At 40.9% G+C, this 25,643-nt stretch overlaps 1 protein-coding gene across 2 annotated transcripts in view; it reads right to left on the minus strand.

Annotated features, from left to right (window-relative positions):
• Nucleotides 1–2,837: 2,837 nt before the first annotated feature.
• Nucleotides 2,838–25,643, minus strand: part of LOC129187848 (electrogenic aspartate/glutamate antiporter SLC25A12, mitochondrial-like) — a 44,746-nt gene continuing 21,940 nt past the window's right edge. Inside the window, exons 8-17 of one of the 2 annotated variants that reach the window (XM_054787594.1) lie at nucleotides 22,070–22,154; nucleotides 19,429–19,510; nucleotides 18,740–18,898; nucleotides 15,736–15,788; nucleotides 15,458–15,538; nucleotides 10,142–10,282; nucleotides 7,530–7,668; nucleotides 5,827–5,985; nucleotides 3,600–3,690; nucleotides 2,838–3,528 (exon numbers count right to left, since the gene is read on the minus strand). In XM_054787594.1, the coding sequence (XP_054643569.1) occupies nucleotides 3,342–3,528; nucleotides 3,600–3,690; nucleotides 5,827–5,985; nucleotides 7,530–7,668; nucleotides 10,142–10,282; nucleotides 15,458–15,538; nucleotides 15,736–15,788; nucleotides 18,740–18,898; nucleotides 19,429–19,510; nucleotides 22,070–22,154 (1,177 nt within the window). In that variant the 3' untranslated portion in view covers nucleotides 2,838–3,341. The remainder of the gene's footprint in view (nucleotides 3,529–3,599; nucleotides 3,691–5,826; nucleotides 5,986–7,529; nucleotides 7,669–10,141; nucleotides 10,283–15,457; nucleotides 15,539–15,735; nucleotides 15,789–18,739; nucleotides 18,899–19,428; nucleotides 19,511–22,069; nucleotides 22,155–25,643) is intronic. The other variant, XM_054787593.1, reaches the window with a different exon arrangement.

The following is a 25,643-nucleotide window of genomic DNA, read 5'->3' on the forward strand; positions in this document are numbered from 1 at the left end:
AGTAACTGTTACTGACTACCACATCTTTTTTTCTTGATTTCTTTTAGTGTTTCTTAAAGCCAGAAAGTTGCCGTTTGAAATGACTTTAGTTTTGTGTCATGTCTGTGATCTGCTTTTTTTCTGCAAATTTAAACAACTGAATGAACATCCTCCGAGACTGGTGATTCCATCATTTTTGCCAGGTGTTGTATGTACACACTAGGGCTGCAACCAGCGATTATTTTAATAACCGATTAATCGGTCGATTATTTTTGCGATTAATCGATTAATCGGACTTAAAAACACACACATTTTAAATTTCCGCCTCTTTATTCAGAAATAGATTTGAACTGACAGAGCAAATAAGTGCACAAACACCAGGCTGCCTGCCGCTTGAATAATCTGTTAAAATAATGTTAAATAATACAAAATGTAAATGTTTGTCAAATAGCTTCAGTGAAACAATTAATGTACACAAAAATACAATCATGATCATTTTTGTAGTCGAGTCATCTGAAGCTTGTTTGGAGTAACGGGTTAGGCCTTCGATGCACCAAATGAACATGAAGCAAACACGTACCGTCATGGAAAAAATGATTAGACCGCCCTTGTTTCTTCAGATTATTGATCCACTTTAATGATAACAAATATAGCTCATAAGAGTTGAATTCAGTTCTTACATGAATAGCTCTAGCATTGTACTGACAAAAAATTGAACTCTTATGAGCTATTTTTGTTGTCATTGTTAAATTAACTAAAAGGTACCTTTTAGTTGGATCAGGCATGGAGAAGAACAAGAAACTGAAGAAACGAGGGTGCTCTAGTCATTTTTTCCGTGACTGTACAGTTAGTGGTTAGGTCCGCAACATGTCAGAAAAGGCAAAAGGCAAAAATGTCGGTTGCTCTTTTCCCAAGTCAAAGCTGATATGCGTGAATATCTTGCTTCGGCAGATAATCGGCCTGCTTTCAGAGAAAATAAAAATATTCACATTTGAGAGGCTGAAATCAGAGGACATTTACGTATTTCAATCAAAAACATGTTAATTCAGGGGTCACCAACGTGGTGCCCGCGGGCACCAGATAGCCCCCCACGATCACATGAGGTGCCCGCAAGCCTGCTTTTCATTCAGGTTTTCAGTTAATAATGAAAGAACACTGGAAAGAAAGGTATTCTGAAACATAAAATGTGAGTTATGGATACCAGCATTTTGTTCATGTTCTGGTAAAACAAGCATATTTGATCTGTTTGGGTTGAAATAAGGTATGAAAATCATTTCTACAAAAATGAGTAGCTCATGGCCATTTTCATTTTCTAAAATTAGCTCTCGCAAGAAAAAACGTTGGTCACCCCTGCGTTAATTGATTACCAAAATAGTTGTCGATTAATTGGGTAATCGATTAACCAACGATTAATTGTCGCAGCTCTAATACGCACTCACCCTGTACTTGTCGAACACAATAGATGCCATGTATCACCAGTGTTGGGCAAATTACTTTAAAAGGTAGTTATAGTTACTAGTTACTTTCCCCCAAAATAGAATTGAATCAATAGTGGAGTTACTAGTTTGTTAATGTAATTAGTAATGTGTTACTTTTTTGAAAAACCTGTCGTGTTTCATATCGCGGTTCGAATATCGCTCCCTCGCGGTTCTTCCAAAAATGAATGAATAAATGATGGCTGTTTCATGGTTGACTAATGGCCTGTTCTTAGACCAAGAATACTGCAAGACAAGCTATGTGTAGTATTGTGGTCACCAGGCATCAGTAATGTTATGAGACACGATGTTTGATGACATGACCTTTCACACTGCCTGGAGACTGGCGACTGCAACAGAGCCGAGCCAACATGCCGTGGCTGAGATTGAATGGTACAAAGGTTCTCCTCTCATCCCATGTGGAAGTGGTACGTTTTAGGTTTCTTTGTCCTCCTTCCCTACTCCGTTTGAAACACTTTCTCAAGTTTAGAATAAGTGAATTGGAGAGGCTAACTAGTTAGCTCACTAGCTTGCTATACTAGTGGCATCTTTCATGTCCCTGCAGTGTTCCCATAGTCTGCACAATGTGATGTAAACAAAGAATACTAAGTGTGTAAAGGAGACTGGGGGGGGCTAATAATGTTAAAACCCGTATTTAGAAAGTCATAAACAGGTTTTCTATGCTTAAATTAGCAAAATATTCCATTTATTAATATTGAATCCTACTTAGCAGACATTTGGTCGAGTGTGGAACCAATTAACCGTGATAAACAAGGGACGACTCTATGAAAAAGAATTGGGCTTTAGTTTTGTAGTTGCATTGTTACTTGCAGTTCTCTACCAAAACACTAGGGGGCAGTGTTTTCCTGAGCGTGAAGGAGCACAACACCTGTTGACTGGCTATTTAGCTTCCTGAGTAGTAGTAGTCGTGAACAGTGGTGACTGAAGCCACATCCAGGTGGGTGATATAGAGATCAGTGCATTTCACTTTCGGAGCGCCGCGGCCACCACAGCGGAAGAAGATGCGAGGGTCTTCGTCACATTCACATGAACGCACAGGCGACAGTGCGCATGGATACGGCGGGAGACGGATGTATAACGCCGAGCGTTTTGACGTTTGAGGGGTTTTTTTTATGGCATTTTTGTGTGTTTTAATCTTTGAACGCATATTTTTAGAAGCCAAAGTCCTGACTTAATTGTCCCCAGCATCTAAGCGGAACTACGTTCATCACAGAAATCTGACCAGAACCGGATTTAGGAGACCAAGTGGGGGGTAAGTCGCTGTTATTGGACTACAAAGCTGATGGGGATGTCATACAACTTCATGTCAAAAAGTATTTTATTTATAATTGGTAGCTTCAGTATAACAACGTTATGAAAAAGAAGACCTATTATATTCTAAAATGGTTGGTCTTGCATAAAAATGCACATTTAGTTGTATTCAATGTTAACAAAATATCTGGGTCCCAGGGAAATACATTTTAAAATATTTGGCTTCCATGGCTTTCTTAGCCAAAGAGGTTCCTTCCACACCACATATTACTTGTTGGAACATTAAAGAGTCCATTTTACATAACAGGGTTCTTTTAAGAATGGCAAATAGACTTTCCACGCAGTGTCAACAGTTTAAAAGGATTTATTCCAATAAAATAAATAGATTTTAAATGTTTGCCTAAGATTGAAAATAAAGACTTTGAGAACATCTGTACAGAAGCACATGCACACCCAAGCTCTTTCCTCACCATAGAAACTAACAATCGTTCGTCATAGTGTTCCTCTGAAAGAAGTGCAATACAGTAAGCGAGTGAAGTACAGTAAGCGTTGCGTAACAAACACCAAAATACTCATGCAGCATCGTCAAAGTCAAGCCGCGTTCAGATGCGCTCGTCACTGCGCGTCGGCGGCCGCCGCCGCTGTCCCAGAAGGTTTAAACTTTGGCAGATGAAGGCCGAACTTCCTTTCCACGCCGGCGAACGTCGCCGCCGCCAGACGGTAGCCGCCCACGTGGTCTCCGGTGACGGGAGGAAGGGCGTCCGTGACGGGAGCGGATGCGGGCTGCGATCCTGTCGGGTGACTGAGGGAAGGAGTCCCGGTCAGCGTGGGACGAGCGTATTTAAGGCCAACAAACAGGTTTGGAGTACTTACTGTCCGCCGAAGTCGATGTGCAACCATCTTTGCAGCAGCTCATACGTCAGCAAGGTGACGCCAAACTGTGGCGATGACCTGAAGACACGAGCTGAAGGAGGGGGCAGAGATAATGTTTCATAGTTCCACTTTTTTTTATACAAAATCTGTATGACAGAATTGATTGATGCTGTCATTGCTTTATACAGGGGTTTCAAACTTGGGGCCATATTTCGTGGCCCTCTACTTCACAGCAAAGTAAAAACGCACTCGCTAATTCTCTGTTTTCCTCCTCTCTCGCCTCCAAACAGGCAGGGAGAGGGTTCACTGTGCATTGGTTCAGCACCGAGACGCTTCATAGAGCAACGGCGAACAGAGTGAGACCTCTTGTCAGCCATACAGTCACTTTGTCTCTGTGGGGGGGAGGCGGGGCCGCTAGCATACACACACAGAAAAAGGTAACATACATAAAAGATAGGAGGGGAAAAGATGCTTGCAAAGCCAAATGCCACAGGCCCCGTGGGGGAATATTCATAATGAGCAAGGTGAGCCCATCAACACCAACGGGCCAGCATGCTGAATTTATTCAAAAGTGGTAGCAAAAAAACTACACACGGAGATGCAGAGCCTTCGTCCCGAGAGTCAACACTCACTGAGATGTTTGGTCAGCAAAGTAAGTGCAAACAGAACAGCACAAGATGGTGTGCGTTCACAGAAAGTCATGGCAAAAGAAACGCTGCTCGTTAATACGGTTTAAAAGCCAGCGTTTCGCAAAATGCTGCAAACAGACAATTAAAAAATTGCCTGTGAGAAAATACATGTCACAAATTCCACAACTTTACAGAGTGAAAGATGACATATTAAAAGGAAATATTATGTTGTTATGATATTGTTATTATGTATTATTATTATTAGGGCTGGCAAAAATAGCGTTGACGGCGGTAACTAATACATTTCATTAACGTTAATTTTTCTTGCATAAATAACGCACGCGCATCACAGCAAGCCACGGCTCTCTGTTAAGATGACCGATGGCGGCACGGTGTAGCTCCCCACAGTCACACAGTGTCTGACGCTCTTTTAGAACTTTATTCTTACCTGAACACATCAACAGCGGTGCAATTCCAACACCATATTGTACCTCCAACTCACAAACAAACATTCACTGCAACAACACTTCCTCATTGTCACAAGACAGACCGCGAGATGCGTTCACAGACACTCCAAAAATCACAATGTCTTTATTATGCGTGTATATGTGGTCTAAATGAACAGAAATGCAATGAAAATCAGTAAGTGGCTATTCTTACCACTCACTTTGTAACATTACATTGCATTGCACACTCCCTGTATTCCAAATGTACTCTTTGCTAGTTAAAAATACATAGGAAAATGATAAGGTAATATAAGGTGACATGGTGATTAATCATGATTAATTCATTTGAAAACCGTGATTAATCTGATTAAAAACTGTAATCATTTGACAGCCCTGGTATCATAACATTAGTGGTTTATTTGGTCTCAAAAAATCTTACAATATCGTAAAAGCGTCATTTTGTGGGGCAATTTCAAAACACACCTGCAGTGTTTTTGGACTGAGTTAAATAAAGTTTGTTTGTCAAGTCATTTTTTCATTGCACTTAAAATGAATGTTAACCCGCAGCGTTTAACTAAACTAGTGCCGCAAGGCATGCTGGGAAGCTGGAAGCACTCCCGGCCACGCTACTGTGTATTTTTATTTTTGTGTTTACGTTTTTTGTGGCATATTTAATGCAGCCCAGACAGACCCGACCTCCAGCGGCCCCGCAGGTAAGTTGAGCTTTTATTGATGCGTGTCATGGCTTCCATTCCTCCATGACATCATGCTGGGCAGCCTTTCCTGCCGACCTCAAATACGAGCGCTGAGCAGAAAGATGCGTTGACTTATACACGGGTCTAGAGATCGACACACGCTAACTTGCACCTTGTCTCCAAGCAACTGAGGTTTTCTTGCTGTCACTCACACACACACCAGTGACCAGTGGTGTCGCAAAAGATCTGCTGGAAAAAAAGTGTCTTAAAGGCTTTTAGCAAGTTGGCAAACAGCAGAAGGGGAATTCTGATGCTAATGTTAAGATCATCCTGATCAATCAGACAGAATGATGACTTTTCAGCATTATTATTACTATTTTTTGTTTAAAAAATATTCTATCAAAAAAAGCGCGTTCGAGAGTGTACCTTGTGTGTGTGCGTGTGCGTGCGCACGTACCTCCAGCACCCTTCCAGAAGGCCCTGAAGCCTTCCTCCTTGAGGATCTTCCTGAAGCAGTCGATGACGCCGTTGTACGTGGTCTGGCCCGCTCGGGCCGCCACCTGCAGTCTGGTCTTGATGACATCGGCGGGGGTCACCAGGGACGCTGCCGGGACACCTTGGAGGAACAATCGACAGCACAGAAAGGAAGACGGCGTCACGTTGAAGGAAGACTGGAGAGACAGCTTGGTGGTCACATTATTAGGTACACCCGCACAATGGCATGACAAAAACAAGAAAAATTGCACTTTTTATTCTTAAGTTTCAAAACAGTTTCTCTTTTGAAATGGCCATTAAAATTTGACGCTTCAATGTTGGTTTTTTTGCACATTTCATCACGAAAAATGTTTTCCTTTTTTTCTTCATTGAAATAAATATTATAAAAATAATAATTAAAAAAAGTGTAACAAAAATGTAAAAAAAAAAACCAACAAAAAATGTCAATGTTTTTTTTCTCCACTTTTCATCACACCACGTTTTTTTCTTCATTTCTTCTTTCATTGAATTTTTTTTTTTTTTTTTTTAGATTTTTGCTTTCACTTGACCAATAATTGATAAGAACATTGATTTTGATGCATTATTATTTTTGAAGAAAAGGAAAATACTGTCTATTTTGAAAAACAATTCAGTCCCAAAACAGTCCCTCTTATAATTCTAAAAAAGAAAAGCAATTTTTTTTCCCCCCCAATTTCACCACAAAAAAAATCTAACCCTTACTTCAAACTGGACCGTAGATATAATTTTATAATAACATATAATTTAGATATATATTTTTTTATTTATTATTTCGATGAGGTTATTACTCTTAGGTCTCAAAACGATATCACTAATAAAAGTGTAAAAGTTTCCACTTCATCACACCATTTTTTTTTCTTTAAATATTTTCATAAATATATTTTTGTATTCTTTCAAGATTTTTGGAATGAGGTTACTCGAGCTTTGACGGGATCAATAACATTGATTTTTATACAATCTTAAAGGAGAATTAAAAAATTCCACCATTTACGCTTCAGTTCCAAAACTGCCCCTCAAATAACATTTTCAAACTGTTTTTCCCCCAATTTCACCACATCAAATATTTTATTTCAAACTGAACCATAAATAAATACATAAATAAATTTATATATATATATTTTTTTTCACTATTTGGCTGTTGTTCCAACCCTGGCTCGATCAATAATTGATAACGTAATAATAACAATATTATTTTAGGAATAAATTGCTTTAAAATAATAATGCATCAAATCAATGTTGCTGTCATTCATTGAGTGAAAGTGGTAGTAACCTCAACACAAAAATCTGAAAAGAGTAAAATATTAATGAAAATATTTAAATAAATAAAAAATGAAAAAAAAATGTATATATTTTTGAAAAGTGGAGAAAAAAAACCAGAAAATGTTACTATATTTTCAAAAGTAAGACTGTTTTGGGACCTAAGAGTAAAAAGTGAATTTATATATTTAAAAAAATAGTAAATTGTATTCAAATGTGATTTTCCGTCCATCATTTCATGTGATGCATGTCATGAGGTCATACGGGTGCGCCTAATGTGGTGATGATGCCAGTGATGCCTGCAGGAATGTGAATGTCAGCCATCCCTAATGTGTTTCATGAGTGTTTTGTGGGGGGGTTTTTTGTGTGTGTGTTTTTTTTTTTTTATACCTGCGATGGCTCCTGCAGTGAGCAGCTGCAGCGGCCCCAGCCTCCCTTCGTCATCTGCAAGCTGCTCTTTGGTGTGGGCATAGACGGGGAAGTAGATGGCTGAGAAGGGGATGTCACGCAGGAAGCAGGCTTTAGCTCCCTGACAGGAAACAAAGATCATTTTGAGCATGGGGGAGGGGGTACGCACACAGGATTTACTTACTGGGCAGAGGGGTTGGTGTGCTTTTATTTATTTATTTTTTTGTTTTTGTTTTTTAGATGAAGTGGTCTGGGAGCTGTCTTTTCTTCCCCACCTAAAGGCACATTTCATGTTGACGGAGCCAAAGCTCCTCAAGGCGGAGCGCGGCCTCCAGAGACGCATCCATCTCTCTCTCGCTCACACACACAGACACACACACAGACACACACTATGGTTGCACAAAAGTTAGGCGTGCCAGCACAAATCCACAAGAATGTACCACAGCAGCAGCAGCAGGCAGTAGCGAGGAGTCCTTGCTGGCTCATTTGCTTGTTTGCATGTTCAACAGTGTTTGGGAAAATTGCAAACAGCACCGAGCAACGTTTGATGTTTCTATTTGAAATTCTCATCATTCCCGGCATCGATGCGGACGTGCACGTGCAGCGTAGTGTGCGAGTGTGTGACGTTTAGCGGGAAAGCAGTGAAATCCACCACGCGCTTTCCACTTTCTTTTAGTTTGCTTGAAAGATGGACTAAAATAGTTGCTGGACGGCCACAACATGAAATACATTGTGGGAGAGCCACCGCAAGAGTTGGATGGAAGGAGGACCGGAACAAATTTGGATTTGACCAACTGTACCTGTTGGTTTGTCCTAATCAAACACAGCGTTCCCTCGTTTATCGCGGGGAAGAGGTTCCCAAAATAGCCCGCAAATAGTGAAATCCACAAAGTAGCCAACTTTATTGTTTTTTGCAATAAACATACTGTATGTTTTAAGGCTGTGAAACCTCTCACCATTCACTTCTCTCAGACAGGCAATAACATTTTCACATTTCTCTCATTCAAACACTCCAAAAAGTTCAAACCTTCGTTTGAATTTGAGTAATCAACCTACAGATCAGACACAAGAAATGATTAAGTCACTCATGTGTATTTCAGTGCTGTGACCGTGCCTTTTCATCATTTCATGCTGTACTGTAGCGTGTTTGTATCCTTGTTAAAACACGTTGCTGCAGACCCTCAAACCGAACATTCATTTACAAGCTAGCAAGCTAGCAATGACACAGGAGACACGGCACGACGGGACGAAGGAGATTGATTGACAATGGTCTTCAGCCAATCAGGACGCAGAAAACAATGAGCAGTGCAGACAGACGAGAGGGGGAAGAGAGACACTCAATTTCGCACAGTGCAATTCTTAAAGGGCCAGGCTCGGCCTGTGACAGCACTCATACGCCGTAACAAAAAGAAGCACTCAAAAAAATTGCAGAAAACCGTTTCACCGTAACATGACACTACTACCATCACATCATTACTAACAGGTGAGCCAGAGTATAGAGAGGGAGGAGCCACCTGACGTGGCCCAGCAGAGGGCGCTATGTTCGGTCTCAGTCAAACCTTTTCCAAAACATTTCAAGCGCTGCGGCGTTACGTTTTTTTTGTGTGCTCTTTGGGGCATTTGGTACGACCAGCACGCAAAATGTCTTTCTCGGAAAGTGGATGTTTGTTAACGTCACATGGAGGAGAAAAAAAAGGAGCACTTAGTTTGCTCACCCTCACAGCGCAGGCAATCTCGCCTCGTTGGAGCATTTTTTTTTAATTATCGGTGATTGGAGGTATTTTTAATTGACATCATAATTCCCTCATATCGGCCCGATAATGACGTGCACCCCTAGATTTTAGAACATATTCTTTATATATTATATTTGATACATTTACATATTATTTATGTATATTCCTTCTTCCCCGCTGCCCTCCCATTTTAATAGTTGCCCGTATTTGAACTTTAATTAAAACAAATTTAAATAATTAAAAAAAACCTGCGGTTCTGCTGGAGCAGCACAGGTTCTGGTCCACTCAGCAACAGTTGGGCAACACAAGGGTGTCCACACTTCTCCCACTCAGGCCAAAAGATGCGGGGGTTCCGGGGGGCCATTTTGATATTTTTATGTTTTTAAATTTGATAGAAAGGCAAAAAAATCTTTTACATTTAATATTAAAAATATTAATAAATATTGAGATCAAGTTATGATATCATTATTATTCATTTATACATATTTAAAAACAAAGCTTTGTGTTATTGTTACTTACATTAGTATCAACATTTTAGCTCCTTCTTTACCTTTTTTTGGGGGGTTAATTTTATTTCTACAATGTGCCGATAAGCCAATAAAAAACAAGCTGTGAGCCGAAAATGGCCCTCGTTCTGAAGTTTGAACCCCCCCTGGTGTAACACATCTTGTAGCTGGTAAAGTCAGTCCTTCAAAATAAAAGAAGCAGTAAAATAGCATTCTGGGTAACCCTTTGTTAAATCTCTTTTGTTCTTTTCTTGTTGCTCATGTAACTTCTTTGTTGGTGTGTGTGTGCGTGTGTGTGTGTGCGCGCGCGTGTGTCCTCGTCCTTGCATGACAGCGAGCAGAGGTGCTGACCCACCTTGTAGAGGCCAAAGAAGCCCAGGTCTCTGATGACGTTGAGGGCGCTGACCCTGGGGCCCGTGGTGATCTCTCCCGCCACCTGCAGGCGGATCTTCACAATCTCCAGAGGGTTGGTGAAGATCACCTGGGAGCCTCCAGCCTGTGGGACACCAGGAGGAGGAAGGAAGAGGACGTGATGATGAGAAGTTAGTGAGTCGAGAGATGGTATCGATGTGTCAGCGTTTGCCTCCAATGGGATTTACGACGACACAAAAGCGACTTTTCATGCCTGCTCTCATCTCACGCTGTCAACGTCGGCCTTGGCGGGAAAAAAAGCAGGCATTGATGGAGGAGCGCCAGGGGTCAGGTCAGAGCAGACGATGCTTGCGAGGCTGTGACCCTGGCACAGGCCCTCTGCCCTCCTGCCCCTCCCCCCCAGGCACCTCCTGTGGAGGGGGTGAGCAGCCCGGCCTGGCCTTGCCCTGCACACTTCCCAATTTCACCCTCATTCCCGAGGGGGTGGATGGGGGCGGGGGTGGGGGACCGCTGAATCACCCCCTGGCCGGCTCGGGGTCCGGACGAGCAACCGCCCCCGAGGCGCGACGCCCTATGACTCGGGCACATTTATCACCCCCCCGCCCCAAAAAAGTAATCATGCCCCAGGATGGCTGCTGGTGACATCCAGGGCAGGGGTCTTATCTGCAAACATCCGAGCTGGATCTAAAAAAAGGCGCAGCGCATTGAGTCATTTTTCAAGAGCAGGAGGGGGCATCCGGATGCATTCATCTTCCTCGCTTTTATCTTCCTCACGTCTTCCATGCCAGCCATCATCTGGCAGCCTTTCACAAGAAAGAAAAGCCAAAAGCACACATGGGGGGTGGTAAAACCCTATGAAGAGCTAAACCAGGGGTGTCCAAAGTGCGGCCCGCGGCACATTATGTAATAATAATGGATTCAATTTGATATAGTGCTTTTCAAGGCCCAAAACGCTTCATTCACTCCTCAGTCACACACTGGTGGTGGTGGTAATGTACATCTGTAGCCACAGCTGCCCTGGGGTAGTCTGACAGGAACAAGGCTGCCAATTCGCACCTACGGCCTCTCTGACCACAGCAAACATTCATTCACCAGTGTGGGCACCACTGGAGGCGGGTGAAGACAACCACAGCGACCGGGTGGAGGGAGCAGGGATCGAACCGCCAACCTTCCGGTTTCCGGACGACCTGCTCCACCTCCTGAGCCACTGCAGCTAAAAATACTAAAACTAAAGAAAAACAAACAAAAGAGCAGAAAAATGGAAAGAAGTCATCATTTTTGGAGCATAAAGTTGAAACATTAAAGAAACGCGTTATTTTTTTAAGTCGTAACAAACAAAACTATAAATTGTACTTTTTTTTTTTTTTTACAACAAAAAATTGGGTTGTGGAAGAAGTTATAATGTTATGAGAACAAACACTAAAGTCAGTACGAAGAAAATTATGAGAAAATTTAGTTGTAAAATGAAAAAATAGCACCAATAAAGTCAAAATATGAAAAGAAAAAAGTTGCATTCCAACAAGAATTTTTTTTTTTTACGGGAATGAACTCGTAACACGAGGAAAAATAACGTAATTTTAGTAACATCGAGATGGAATTAAAGAAAATAGTTTTCTAAATTTGAGTTGCGATATGAAGAACAAACAAAACAAAAAGTAATTTTTGGAAAATTAGGTTGGGGAAAAGTTGCAGAAATTAAGTCAAAATATTATAGGAATAAAGTCATAATATCCAACAAGAAAATGTAACGGTATTTATGGTATTTAAAAAGAAAGTTGAAATAGTTGGAAAATTAAAAAAAAATTAAAAAACAGCAGAAACGGAAAAAGACAGCTGTCATTTTAAAAGAATAAAATAAGAATATTAAAAGAAAAACGCTGCATTCTAATGAGAAAAAAATGTGCAATTTTCTAAGAAACTCAAAATATTATATGAGGAAAATAATGTCATTTTAGTTGCATAAAGTCGAAATGTTAAAGAATACATTTTTGGAAAATTAGGTTGGGGAAAAAGTTCAAATATTAGGTGAATAAAGTCATAATATTACAAGAAAATTTACACAGATTAATTAAAGCGTCACTGACATGCCTTTTCAACGTTGTTTTAATGTTCTAGGTTGTTCATTTTTTTGAAAACGCATGTTAAAATAGTAAAAATTGCATTTTTGTACATGGCAGAACTCGTCAGAAAAAGGGCGTCGGCGTAGGGACAGCTCTCATCTCAAGCAGCGTAAACAAACGCCTGTAGAGTTAGCTCGTCCACTTAGTTTGGTACATTTTTCATCAAAATAGCAGTCATGCCAAAACGTTGTGTTGCCGCTGGCTGTGAGTGATCCGAGTGATACTGTAAGTTTGTTTTCTTTTCCAAAAGACGAGGGTTTAAGAATACAATGGACGTGCTCTGAGCAGCTGCTGGGGGAGCTACTGGCCCCAGAGAAAAGAGCGGATTGAGCCACCTCCCATGGCCGGGCGAGGTGCTTTGTCGGCGGACAGGTTTAAAATGAACGAAGCAAGTACACTGAGGGACAAATGCACCATTTCAGTCTTCATTTCGCTGAAGACTGCTATGAAGAAAGACCTTTACAAGAAGCATTTGGCTTGAAAGTACAGCATAAAGGCATTTTGAATGCTAGTAAGCTAGCAACAAGACAAAAGGAAGAGAAAGGCCAAAGTTGCCACAGAACACATAAGTCATGTCTTGTTTACATATTGTATTCTAAACACTGTTCCACCATAGCGGTAAGCATTCAAAGCCTTGTACATGTTATAAAAATACTTTAACAGCAATATCTTGACGGTAGGGGGGCGGGAAAAAAGGGGGAAAGAATGTAAAGTAAATAATGGGCTTTTTCACCTATCAAAAATATATTGAAATATATATAACATCATATCTACCTGTGTTGCTCTACCAAATATCAAAGCGGCAAAGTTGCATCCTTTCATTTTTCGTTTGGACACCCCTGCTCTAAACATAGGATGGATGCTTTCCACGTTTGGAGAGGAAGCACCCTGTGCTGGAGCGCACGGTGTCACTGGGCCTGCAGCATCAGGTACGCCCAACGCTGTCAAACTCAATCACAAATGAGCAAAAACCGGCTTCATCCGAGACCCTGCAGGGCCTCCGCTCCAATTACACCGTGACAGGGGTCAGGACCCCGCAGACCCCGTGCTCCTCCACCAGCAACCTGCAGGGCTCTTCTCCGTGGCCGGCCTGGTTCCCTTCAGAACCTCCAGCCGGCTCGCGGATGGCAGGAAACGCTGCTTGCATTCCACAAACACAATTAGCCTCAATTCACAACAAAAGCATCCTTTCACAAAGATAATGACGCACTGTTTTGATTGACACGTCAGGAGAGGTATTCATATCTTTATCAATGTGCTGGGCGTTTGCACAGAATCAAACTGAGAGCTTTGTTTTCATTATTTTGGTTGCCTCTCTGTACACCACAACCACCGTAAATATATTGTTAGATGAAGAACTTCATGACTGTCTCAGTCAAAATAAAATGATTGTTGGATAACAGCTTAAGAGGCTTGTCCTGATAAAATGAGCAAACTCTCTACATTACCATCATTTTCACTATACAGTAATCCCTCGCCATTTTGCACGGTTTTTCAAAAATATATTCATAAATCATGCTGGTTTGTGGTTGCATATGTCTGTTAGTCAAAAATATGCATATTGAAGAACATTATACGCAGTATTGCCTTAATGAAGTATTTAAGCATAAAAATGGCTTAATGAAGTAAAAACCAAGTATAAGGCATTCAGAAGACACATTCAAAAGCATTGTGATGATACTGTTTGTAGTATCCTACATATTCACTAGGTCACTAATGTTACTGTAATGTTGGGTGAGACGCACAAGCACCGCATTTTTACTGCAGGTTTGAATGATCTCACAACAGGCACAATAAGCCCAAACATGTGCTACTGTTGCAAGCTAAAACTCTACTCTGAACCCCCGACATCACTTCTCGTCCTCATACATCTTATGGGGTGTTATTTCATGTCTAAAGGGCTCTAATCATGTTAAAAAGCATATTTAGAAAGTTGTCAACAGGTTTACTCTGCCTTCTATGTGTTATTATGTCTACTATATTGGGTGATACAAGTGTATAGGGGTGTTATTTCATGTCTAGAAGACTCTAATAACATTAAAAAAAAAACAAATGCAGAATGTCGTAAACAGATTTTCTGTCTTTTTCTCTTATTATGTCTACAATATTGGGTAATAGGAATGTAAAGGTGACCATAGGGGTGTTATTTCATGTCTACATAGTGCTAATAATGTTAAAAAGCGTATATTTAGAAGGTGGTAAACAGTTTTTTTTAATGTCTCATGTCTTATTTTCTCTTATTATGTCTACAATATTGGGTAATAGGAGTGTAACTGTGACTGTAGAGATGGTACTACATGTCTAGAGGGATCTAATAATATTAAAAAGTGTATTTAGAAGGTGGTAAACAGGTTTTCAATATCTTAAATGTCTTATTTTCTCTTATGTCGTCTACTATATTGGGTAATAGGACTGTAAAGGTGATTATAGGGGTGTTATTCCATGTCTAGAAGGCTCTAATAATGTTAAAGCATATTTAGAAGGTGGTAAACAGTTTTTTCATGTCTCATATGTCTTATTTTCTCACTATGTCTACTATACTGGGTATAGGTGAGTGTAAAGGTGACTATACGGGTGTTATTTTATGTCTAGAGGGATCTAATAATGTTAAAAAGTGTGTTTAGAACAGGGGTCACCAACGTTTTTCCTTGTGAGAGCTACTTTTACAAAATGAAAATGGCCAAGAGCTACTCATTTTTGTAACATTTATTTTCAGAGCTTAATTTAAACCCAAACAAAGCGAATATGCTTGTTTTACCAGAACATGAACAAAATGCTGGTGTCCACAACTCACATTTTGTATTTCAGAATGCATTTCTTTCTACTATTCTTTCATTATTAACTGAAAACCTGAATGAAAAGCAGGCTTGCGGGCACCTCATGTGGTCGTGGGGGGCTACATGGTGCCCGCAGGCACGTTGGTGACCCCTGGTTTAGAAGGTGGTAAACAGGTTTTTCTATGCTCTAGCTTTGAAAATATTCTATTTATTAATTAAGAATCCTACTTGGTGGAAATTCACGGCCAGGTCTGGAACCAATTAACCACCATGAACGAGGGATTACTGTATATTTATTTACACGTGTGCTAAGTACTGTAATGTAATATCCAAGCCAAATATGAAAGAAAGAAATGCGCATAGATATGATAGACATGGGTGTGGGGTTAAAATGGTACTCACACATCCACCAGCTAGGATTTCTGCAGCCAGAGGGACGGAACCATCTTGTGTGGTGAACTTGTCTCTGACAAAATCATTCATCTGTATGGGAAAGAGGGGGAGGAGGGAGGCAGATGAGACACAATTCCGCCTTTGATAGGCGAGCATTAAGATGAACGTGTGGTTGCGAGTCGCGTCTTGATTGCAAAGAGCGCTCGCGTGCGGCGTGCATGTTTTTCCATCCACGCTGCGAGTCATTCACTGCAACTTTTGCCACACTCTAAAGAGGAACGACTTGCCGTGAGTTTGATAGCTTTCTCCGGGGCGACGCCAATGAGCTGCGGGAGGAGACCTGCAAAATATTATTCATAGAAACCATTAGGATGCTTCGCAGGCAGAGACAAAGTTGAAATTAATGCTGATTTTGAGCTTGGCTCAGCGTCAGCCACAACAATCAAAACTTCCATACAATCATACGCACATAAAACTAACGCATGCACAGTACAACCTCTGGCAATCAACAGGCGCCGCGTACTTTTTCTTTGGCTTTTTGGTGTTTTTTGTAACGGTACCGTGGAAGGGTACCAGTGAGGGCAAAGATGAGGATTGTAATGATAACCATAGAACTAGAAATTAAAGTTATTGCGTTGTAGGACGCAATAATAATAAACGGCATATTTTCATAGAGCATAGAGAACCTCTGTTCCAGACCTTTTACATAGGCTTTAACATTATTAGAGCCCTCTAGACATGAAATAACACCCCTGTACTGTAGTCATCTTAACACTCCCATCTCCCAATATAGTAGACATAATATGAGGAAAATAAGACATAGAAAACGTGTTTACGACCTTCTAAATACAATTTTTAACATTATCAGAGCCCTCTAGACACTCACACCCGAATACTCACCTTTACACTCCCATTACCCAATATAGTAGACATAAGAGAAAATAAGACATAGAAAACCTGTTTATGACCTTCTTATTTTGCTTTTTGACATTATAAGAGGCCTCTAGACATGAAATAACACCTTTTATGAACGCCAAAACCCCTTTTAAATGTTGTATATATTACTGTATAGAAATTTGAACCTCATGTCAACACTGCTATGTCTTATTTGGCATAACATTTGAAGTAGTCAAACTTGGCAAAGCAGTCCCCTGTAGTCACCTTTACATTCCTATTACCAATATAATAGACAAAACAGGAGAAAATAAGACGTTTATAAGACTTGTGCTTGTGTGTGTTTCTGTAAATGTGTTCTGATGTTGGACAGGAAGTGATGTCAGGGAGTCAGAGTTGAGTTTTAGATTGACGTGGGTTACCTCCACATCAGTAGCCTGTGTTAATGATTACTGTGCCTGTTGTGACATCATTTAAAGCTCCAAAAAAATGCCTGTTGTTCTGGTGCTTGTGTGTCTTACATTACAGTAACATTACTGACACCTAGTGACCAGTGTACAATACTACATATCATCACAGCATCTTTGAATGCGTCTTCTGAATGCCTTATATTTGTATTTGCCTTATTTTATGCTTGAAATTGGTTAATTTAGGGAACATTATACATAAAATTTGCTTAAATATGCCTTTTTAAAATATTAATAATAAGTCATATTGAACCACAAAACAGCATGATTTATTTAATGAATATATTTTTGAAAAACCGTGATAGAGGGAAGCCACGCAATTTGAAGCGTTTAGTGGCAAGGGACAACAGTATTATTTTTTTCATCCCAAAAACAGGCAAATGTGCGGGGATCCACAGTATGAAAAAGGTTTATTATTAACAACAGTTACTTATTCTTACACGAGCAAGGTGTAAAAGAATGTTGAAATGTCACTTAATGCAGTTAATACGCGTTTTATGATGGCAACATTCTGACCTTGAACAGATCATTTCTATTTGGATGATTTCTTACAGGAGAAATGGATCTAGGGTCTGTTTATAGCAGGAGGTGGATCTTTGGGACTTGGTCTTACTAAAAGTAGCTTGCACGCTGAAAGAGTGTGAGCGCCCCTGGTCTAGGGTCTACTGTCAATTATTAGCAATTCTGAGATACCATGTAAATGTGGGGGTGAATTAATCGGTGTGGATGCTTAGTCATTAGTCATAGCTGTGATGTTTACAGATGGTGTTATATTCATTCCATTGCTTATCTCATCTGATCGTCTTCCTCCAATATTTTGCAACCAATCGGTGTTCAGACAAGACAAAAATATATCATTCGTCCCTCTTGGGTGCTACATTTTGCTATTTGATTGAGGGGCTATCCACACGGAAAGTATTTTATGATTTCAACCTCTCATACACACAGAAACGCCGTTCTGAGTGCCCTGTCAGAAAATGCTGGCTTGTCGTTTCCGTGTAGACTGCCGAAACCGCTGTTTTACCACCCCGTCGCCGTCACGTGACCAGAAGTGAGCTTTGACGAGCCAACATAAGATCTGAATATTTCGACAGACATGACCCACCCGCAGTCGACATTCTCCTGATATCTTGTTGTTGTACGTCTACATGAGCCTTGGAAGGCGGAAGACGACAGACTTATGCACATACGTTCTTTCTTCTTCTATACTGTACTTTGGTGTGTGAAGTGCTTCTGTCACGTGACTGTTTACAGCGCCAAATGTAGGTGTGCCTTGTGCATTACATCATTTCCACCTAGTGATCCGTTCCCGTCTCATTGCAACTATTTACTAATCTGGCAGTGTTTTTTTAACCCGCCAAAAAAAATCTCAGGAACGTTTCCGTGTGGACAGGGCCTGAATTTCACGCCATTGAGAGAAATGTTGATGCTAAAACTTGAAGCTTTGATGACTTTATGACACAAGTGTGACACTTCACTTGCCATACACAAGAAAGAGGGGGTGAGGGAGGTGCTTTAATCGTGCTCCTGCAGGAGCTGCTGAGTGAAACCCAGGCTAGTGCATCCTTGCCTGCGTCAATCAGCCTACATGTAAAGACGATGAGGAAGAAGCAGTGGAGGCAGCAGTAGGTGGCAGTCTTGACTTCTTCCACGTGAAGCGCCCCAGGGTGGAGGTGTTGTGTGTCACCATTATCAGCATCCGGTCTACGCGAGAGCACGACATGGACTCTTGCTCATTGTCCTCTGGGGGCTCGCCTTCACCATCGTGAAGAGGCGACCCCTGGGTGTTTCTTTATTCACCGCTCAAGTGGGAGGCCAAAACCTCTGGTATCAATTAGCAAAGCACGCTGCCCACATTAGCACCCTGACGCTTCCTGGTGTGTACGTCGCACAGCAGTGTGTGTCGCACACGTGTAATCGTGAGGTTTACCTCGGTAGAATCCAAAGAAACCCTCGTAGCGCAGAACTTTCCTGGCGCAGTCAAAGCTGTTCTTGTACATGAGCTCCCCCACCAAGGAGCCTGTGGACCGCTGGTTCTGCATGCGAGTCTTCACCAGGTCGATGGGGTACACAGCCGTGGCACCGGTGGCTACAAAACACGCATATACAGTATATTAGAAAATAACTAAGAACTGAGCGAGCCGTGTGTCAAAAGGAGTCATTCACTGGTAGGCCTCGAATGTAACACCCATGAAAAGCGGGGGCCTACGGCTTTAGTACGATGGAAGGCTAGCACTGCTCGGTCCCAAACGGCTCACTGGCGTCCAAAACATATGGCGGTTCCATCCAGTGATAAATGACATGTCTGGTGGATAGATTTCAAAATCTGCTCCTATCTTGGGTCCAGTTATGAGCTTCCTTGTATCACTTCCTTCCAGTGTAATTAGACAAAGATTCCAGAGAGTGCGCTTCCGGAAGATTGGTGTCATTCCAAAGCGCCACTCCCAACGACTGGACAGCCTGGAGCCGATTGCAGCATGGCCGCACAATGCAGGAGCCTCAGATCACGGCTCCTCGCCCTGCAGCACAATGGCCAGACCCTGGACTGTTGGCTCAGCCGTCTGGATGGCTAGTGTTACACCGCCCCAACCCAACCCTGACGGCAGACATGTCACTCACCTCCAGCAATTGAGCCCAGAGCAAACCTATAGGCGGACTCCGCAGCCTGGAGCCAGATGGGTCGGGACGCTGCGTGATCGTGCTGTGTGGGGAAAGATGAGGGATGAGAACAGTAGGCATGATTCAGTATGATGCTTGATGGAAAGTGATGTGTCATTACTGCACTGTTACAGTAAACCATCAACATGCAAACAATCATTTTGTTTGCACAGAACAGCAAAAACAGACAAAAAGAATGAGACTATTTTGGTTTCATTCTGGGGAGGAGGTGATGATGACATCTCCACCAGACATAAACTTTAATAACTCAACAAGTATGACAGCACAAACACTCAATTTATTTGCACAAATGAAGAGGGGAAAATTTGACTATTTTGGTTTCATTCTGAGCATATCGGGGGACTGATTATGTAATCGCCAATCACTTCAATAACACAAAAAGTAGGACACCACAAACAAATGGGACTGTTTTTGTTTCATTTGGAGCAAATGGGGGGTTGGGTGAACTTTTGTTGACCTATAAAATAGTCCGTAATAACTCAAAAATGAAAGAAGCATAAACATTCATTTTAACAGCACAAGCAAATGTTACTTCACTCAACCATGGGAGTTCACCCAGGCCCCCCATTTGCTACAAATGTAACAAAAACAGTCCCATTCGTTTGTGCTGCGTTTGTGCAATGAAAATGACAGTTTGTGCTGTCCTACTTCTTGTGTTATTAAAGATTTAAATTACTCCAAACAAAAAAAGCACATTCATTCATTTTTGGTTGACCACCTGCGTGAAGTCCCAAATATTTAATAACTCAAACAGTATGACAGCACAAACATTTGAATTGCACAAATGAGCACAAACGAATGGGACTTGTTTGGTTTCACTTGGAGGAAATGGGGGGCTGGATGAACTTTGATTGACCTGTAAAATAATATAAAATAAAATAATATGTAATAACTCAAAAACGAAAGACGCACAAATGATCATTTTATTTGCACAAAACAGCACAAACGAACGGGACTATTTTGGTTTAATTTGGAGCACACAGGGTGCTGGGCGAACTTATGTTGACCTTTGTAAAAGGTTTAATAATTAATAACTAAAACACTGACACAGCACAATGAGTCATTTTTATTGCACACAACAGCATAAACGACAAAGGGAAAAACATAAGACTATTTTGTTTTCATTCTGAGCATGTCGAGGGGCTGATTATGTAGTCGCCTGTCATTAAAATCTTTAATAACTCAAAAGGTTGGTCAGCACAAACGGTCATTTTAATTGGACAAAACAGCAAAAACGCAGCACAAATAAATAGGACTATTTTTGTTTTATTTGGGGCAAATGGGGGGCTGGGTGAACTTTGGTTGACACACAAAATAATCTGTAATAACTCAAAAACGAAAGAAGCACAAACGGTCATTTTAGTTGAACAAAACAGCACAAACAAAGAAGGAAAAAATGTGACTATTATGGTTTCATTCTGAGCATGTCAGGGGCTGATTGTGTAATTGCCCATCACTATAACTCAAAACCGTTTCTTTAATTGCACAAACACAACATAAACGAATGGGACTATTTTGGTTTAGAATTTGGAGTAAATCGTGGCCTGGGTGAACTTTGGTTGGCCTGTAAAATAATATATAAGAACGCAAAAACGAAAGAAGCACAAGCGTTCATTTAAACTGCACAAACATAGCACAAACGAATGTGACGATTTGTTGTAGCGTTTTGAGTAGGGTGGGGGGCCAACTTCACGCAGGTAAACTTCTGAGTTTCCCGTCAGAAGCTTCATGTGTGCTGCTAAAGTACTTTCACTGTGACAAGGTGTAATTTCTTATCTTCCAGCTTCCTTGACTGGACGTATGTTTGATGTTGAAAGTGGGGCCGCTTTGTTTTCGCAGGGAAAGAGATTAGGCCCACAAGCCTTTTCTATGCTCAGATAAATATCTACAAGTGTGTGTGTGTGGGTGTGTGTGTGTGTGTGTGGGTGTGGGTTGAAGTGGTGAGTAACTTCTCCCAGACATGAGCACAACACGTTACCCACCCGCCTCCCCTCCCTGTGCCAGATGCAGAGTTGCATGCTATCAAGATCCGGGACTTGATCAAAGGTTTGAACAATTAGCGTACATCCGCAAAAGGGCAGGCCTTGGGGATGGGAGCATTGGCCCGCAGGAATCAAATTCCAGACCTCTGAGACTTCCCGAGCGTACCACTGGCCTGGAAGCTCCGACCACAGAGTTATCAGTGAAGGCAAGATTTCTCTCACAGCCACCTTCACCTCCCCAGCCCCCTCCAGCTCCTTCATGCCATTAGCAGGCTTTGCTAAAGGCCTCTAAAAATCCCTGCACCTCGCACTGGCTTTTATCAGTGGATGTGAGACGGCAGTGGGAGTGTACGGGAGAGCCTTTCACTGCGAGGTGCAACAATCCATTCCTCTTCTATAAGTGTAATTGCTGTACTTTCATCTGGGAGTTTAAGTAATGCACTTCACAAGGGGAGAAAAACGTGGGCTCTCTGCTTCATTCACTTACAGAGCATCCTCCTTGCTTTGCTTTTTTCTTTTTTTTTTGTTACTTGGCAGAGATGGAGGAGGAGAATCTGGGATATAAAAGGCATTTGGACGCAAAGTGTCAATCAGGCTACCTGTCTCTGGGCCTCAGCCAGGTGATACGGCATGGCTCCTTCCTCCAGCGGGGCTATCCTCTCGATGTCGGCGTGGTTTAGGCGCCTTCACAGCAGCAGGAGAGGCAAGAGAATGAGGCCAGTGAAGAGTACATATCGTGATGTAACAACTTTAATGAGATTAAATGAAAAGAGAGCTGGATGAACGCCAAGGTGTTTTGTTTCGAAATGCTTGACACACAACTCCTTGTTGTAAAAGCTTGGAGACGTCTTTTACTGTACAATCTTCTTGTAAAGTAACCACGGAATTTACAATAACTTGGGTCTTTACAGCCAATAAACACTGCAAAAGCTGAAAATGGCACGTTCTCCAAGGTTTTATTTATTGTGTGAATGTTAAAACAGTATAATAACATAGTTGGTGATATTACGGATCCAATGTGTTATTGGCTCACTCTTTAGAGATGGGGTGTCCAAACCTTTTCCACTGAGGGCTGCATACATAATAATTAAGGTAGGGTATCCAAAGTGCGTCCTGGGGGACATTTGTGGTCTTAAAGATGCTAATAATAATGTAAACTATCTGAAGAAAACATCCTCATCTAAGCTTTGTGTTGTGATAAAACACATTAATGTAATACACACTAATATACAATGATTTACACTAGCAGTCAAAAGTTTAAACACCTTCTCATTCAACAGCATGGGTAAGTGTCTCCAAACTTTTGACTGCTAGTGTATCTAAATGACTGTAAAACCTAAAAAATAATCGAAAATGAAAGCAGCGTTGAACAGGCCCACGCATCCCCACACAACCCAGGGTTCACGCAAGTCATATGCATTCCATTTGTTGTTGCCACTGAGACAAATGTATAACGTGAGCTACAGTATGTATATGTATGTTCAAGGTGTCATCTTCATCATTTCTACCAATTATGATGAAGATCTGACATTGTGTAATGAAGTTATTAACATTTACAGTTTCGTGGCAAATTGTCTAATTGATCATCCAAGTTTATTGCCATGCCCCGCCCACATCTTATGGAACAGCCTAAAATCCTTTGCAATATAACATAACCCATCTATCTAGTATCTGTGATATTCATTTGGGCTCATTTGATCAAAGTGCCTAGGACTAGTTTGTTAAAATATAACCCCTGTTTGTTTGTTTTGGAGCATGGGTTCTTCAGACTTTTTTGTGCATTCTGTAATAACTGACGTCACCACCAGTTTTCGTAGTTCTGTGAAACCGGTGGCTAATTTTTTCAAAGTTGACAGGAGGTGCTACTGAGTGAGTTTTGGGGGTTCGTCTTCAGGACCCCTGAAATATCAAACTTTTCACCAATCCTGATGTGCTTGCAAATTTTGGTGAGTTTGCACACAAGTTAAGGTGGTCAAAAATGCAAGAAAAGTTGCGGAATACATGTAATAAAAAATAATCATACACATAGCATTTTCAAGAGGGTTTTCGCATGTTGGTGCTCGGGCCCTAATAAAAACCATTACACCATTACTTTAGCGCAATTTCTCCAGAGGACAAATCTACATTTTTAAGTGTTAAGATGGTCTGCCTCTCTTAATTGCCTTTTTTCTTTCCATTTTTGTAGCAACAACACCTCTCACCCGCTACATGACACTGTTGTTTCCTGGGCAGCTCCTTCAGCAGCAGACTGTTACACCCACGGTGTAAGAAGGAGAGGTTCCGCAGGTCCTTCATACCGACCGCTGTCAGGCTCTACAACACCTGCACCACCTGAACCATGTTGTAGTCAATATACATTTTTACACTGTACTCTTTACTTGCGTATCTTGCTTGCTGCTGTAACAAGTGAATTTCCCCGCTGTAGGATAAATAAAGTACAAATACAAATACAATACAACAAAATGACTTTCTCCAGTACAATGCTGTTCAACTGATGCTCACGAGGGTATAGTACCTCAGTGTGTTCCGAACACTGTTTTTATGCAGACAGAGGAGGTAGTAAGTACTCCAGAACTTGGAACACGTGTAAGGATTAGTTGCACCAACTGCCAAGGTTTGATCAACCTCCATTTCTGCTTTAAATTGTTGAAATTTTGTGGTCCCTGAAACAGGCCTTTTTGTATAATTCTGAAATACACTTTATGTTTCACTTTTAGGAAACCTTACCTTTTTTTTAACCTCTGGCACTTCACCACTTACCTTTGTACCATTTCAAGCTATTCATTGGACGTGAACCACTTGAATTTCAACAAATAACTGGAAAAATTCTGGTGTGCTAAAACTTTTGACTGGTAGTGTATATTTTCAATTTTACATTTCAACATGAAAGTTGAATGAAGCTGAGCAATAAAATGCTGCTTTGATTTGTGTACGTGTATGTGAACGGCGAAGCGAGTAGTCGATACGCCTAGATGTTTATATTTGACACATAGCTCCTCCCACACCAAACCATCATGCTTGACGTTGACGTTCTCCTCCGATTTCAGATCAACATCTGCAGCGAGAGTGAGTGTTGTAATGAGATGAGATCTAGCTCCAGAACCCTCCCCTTGCCTTTTCAATTGCCATTGTTCACTCACCACGCAATCCAGGTTTAATCCCTAAATATGCCTCACACACAAGTATGACTGTATTATGTGTTTGGAAATTATTACCGACTTATAGTGAATGAGATGGGTTGTCTGCAGGAAAAACAGCCAATTTTTATTTTTTTAATAACTTTTTAAATAACTAATCATACACAAGTTTTTGAAATGAGAACTTATTCAAAAGTTGTATTTACAGATTTGTAACAGAAACAAACAAATCAAATTACTTTGTCTCACTGTCCCACTTTGTCTCTTGTTTGCTACACAGTTCAATAATTGATGACATGTTCAATCCACACTCCTCTTGTGTGGATTACAGCTCAGGGCCTCAATGGTCTGTGGGTTGTTACAGTACACTTTCTCCTTCAGGTGTCCCCACAGAATGTGTGGCAATGTCAGTGTTGCAGCTGTAATCCACAGAAGAAGAGCGTGGAATGAACATGTCCATAATGTTATGAGAAGCAAACATAACAAAATAAAGTAATTTTTGGAAAATTAGGTTGGGGAAAAAGTTATAATATGAGAATAAAATCAAAATATTGTGGGAATATAGTCATAACATTGCAAGAAGGTAATTTACGGCAGTTCTTTAAGAAGAAAGTTGAAATAGTTGGAAATGTTTAAAAAAAAAAAAAACAAGCAAAGAGTGAAGTTGATAATAATAATAATAATATGCTTTTTCACCTACTGCATCAAAGCTGAGATGCAATTTTTTCTTGAAATATATGTAACTTCTTATCATATCTACTGTAAGTGTGTTGCTTTACAAAATATCAAAGTGGCAAAGTTGCATCCATTCATTTTTCACTATGTAGCCCTCGTTGGAAAAAGATTTGGACACACCCTGCTCTATATTATCATATTCTAGTGTCCCTTTTTCTGGACACTGGAATAATTGTAATGCTTTACATAATTCCTTTTTTAATCCCCAAAAACGTCTTTCAATGTTTTTTTTGCCAATTGCATTGCATACTTTTTGTGTGAAATGCTTGCAAATACTTGAAAACAGGCTGATTCCTTTTGG

Source organism: Dunckerocampus dactyliophorus, chromosome 9, assembly GCF_027744805.1.
Source record: "Dunckerocampus dactyliophorus isolate RoL2022-P2 chromosome 9, RoL_Ddac_1.1, whole genome shotgun sequence".
Lineage (NCBI taxonomy): Eukaryota > Metazoa > Chordata > Actinopteri > Syngnathiformes > Syngnathidae > Dunckerocampus > Dunckerocampus dactyliophorus.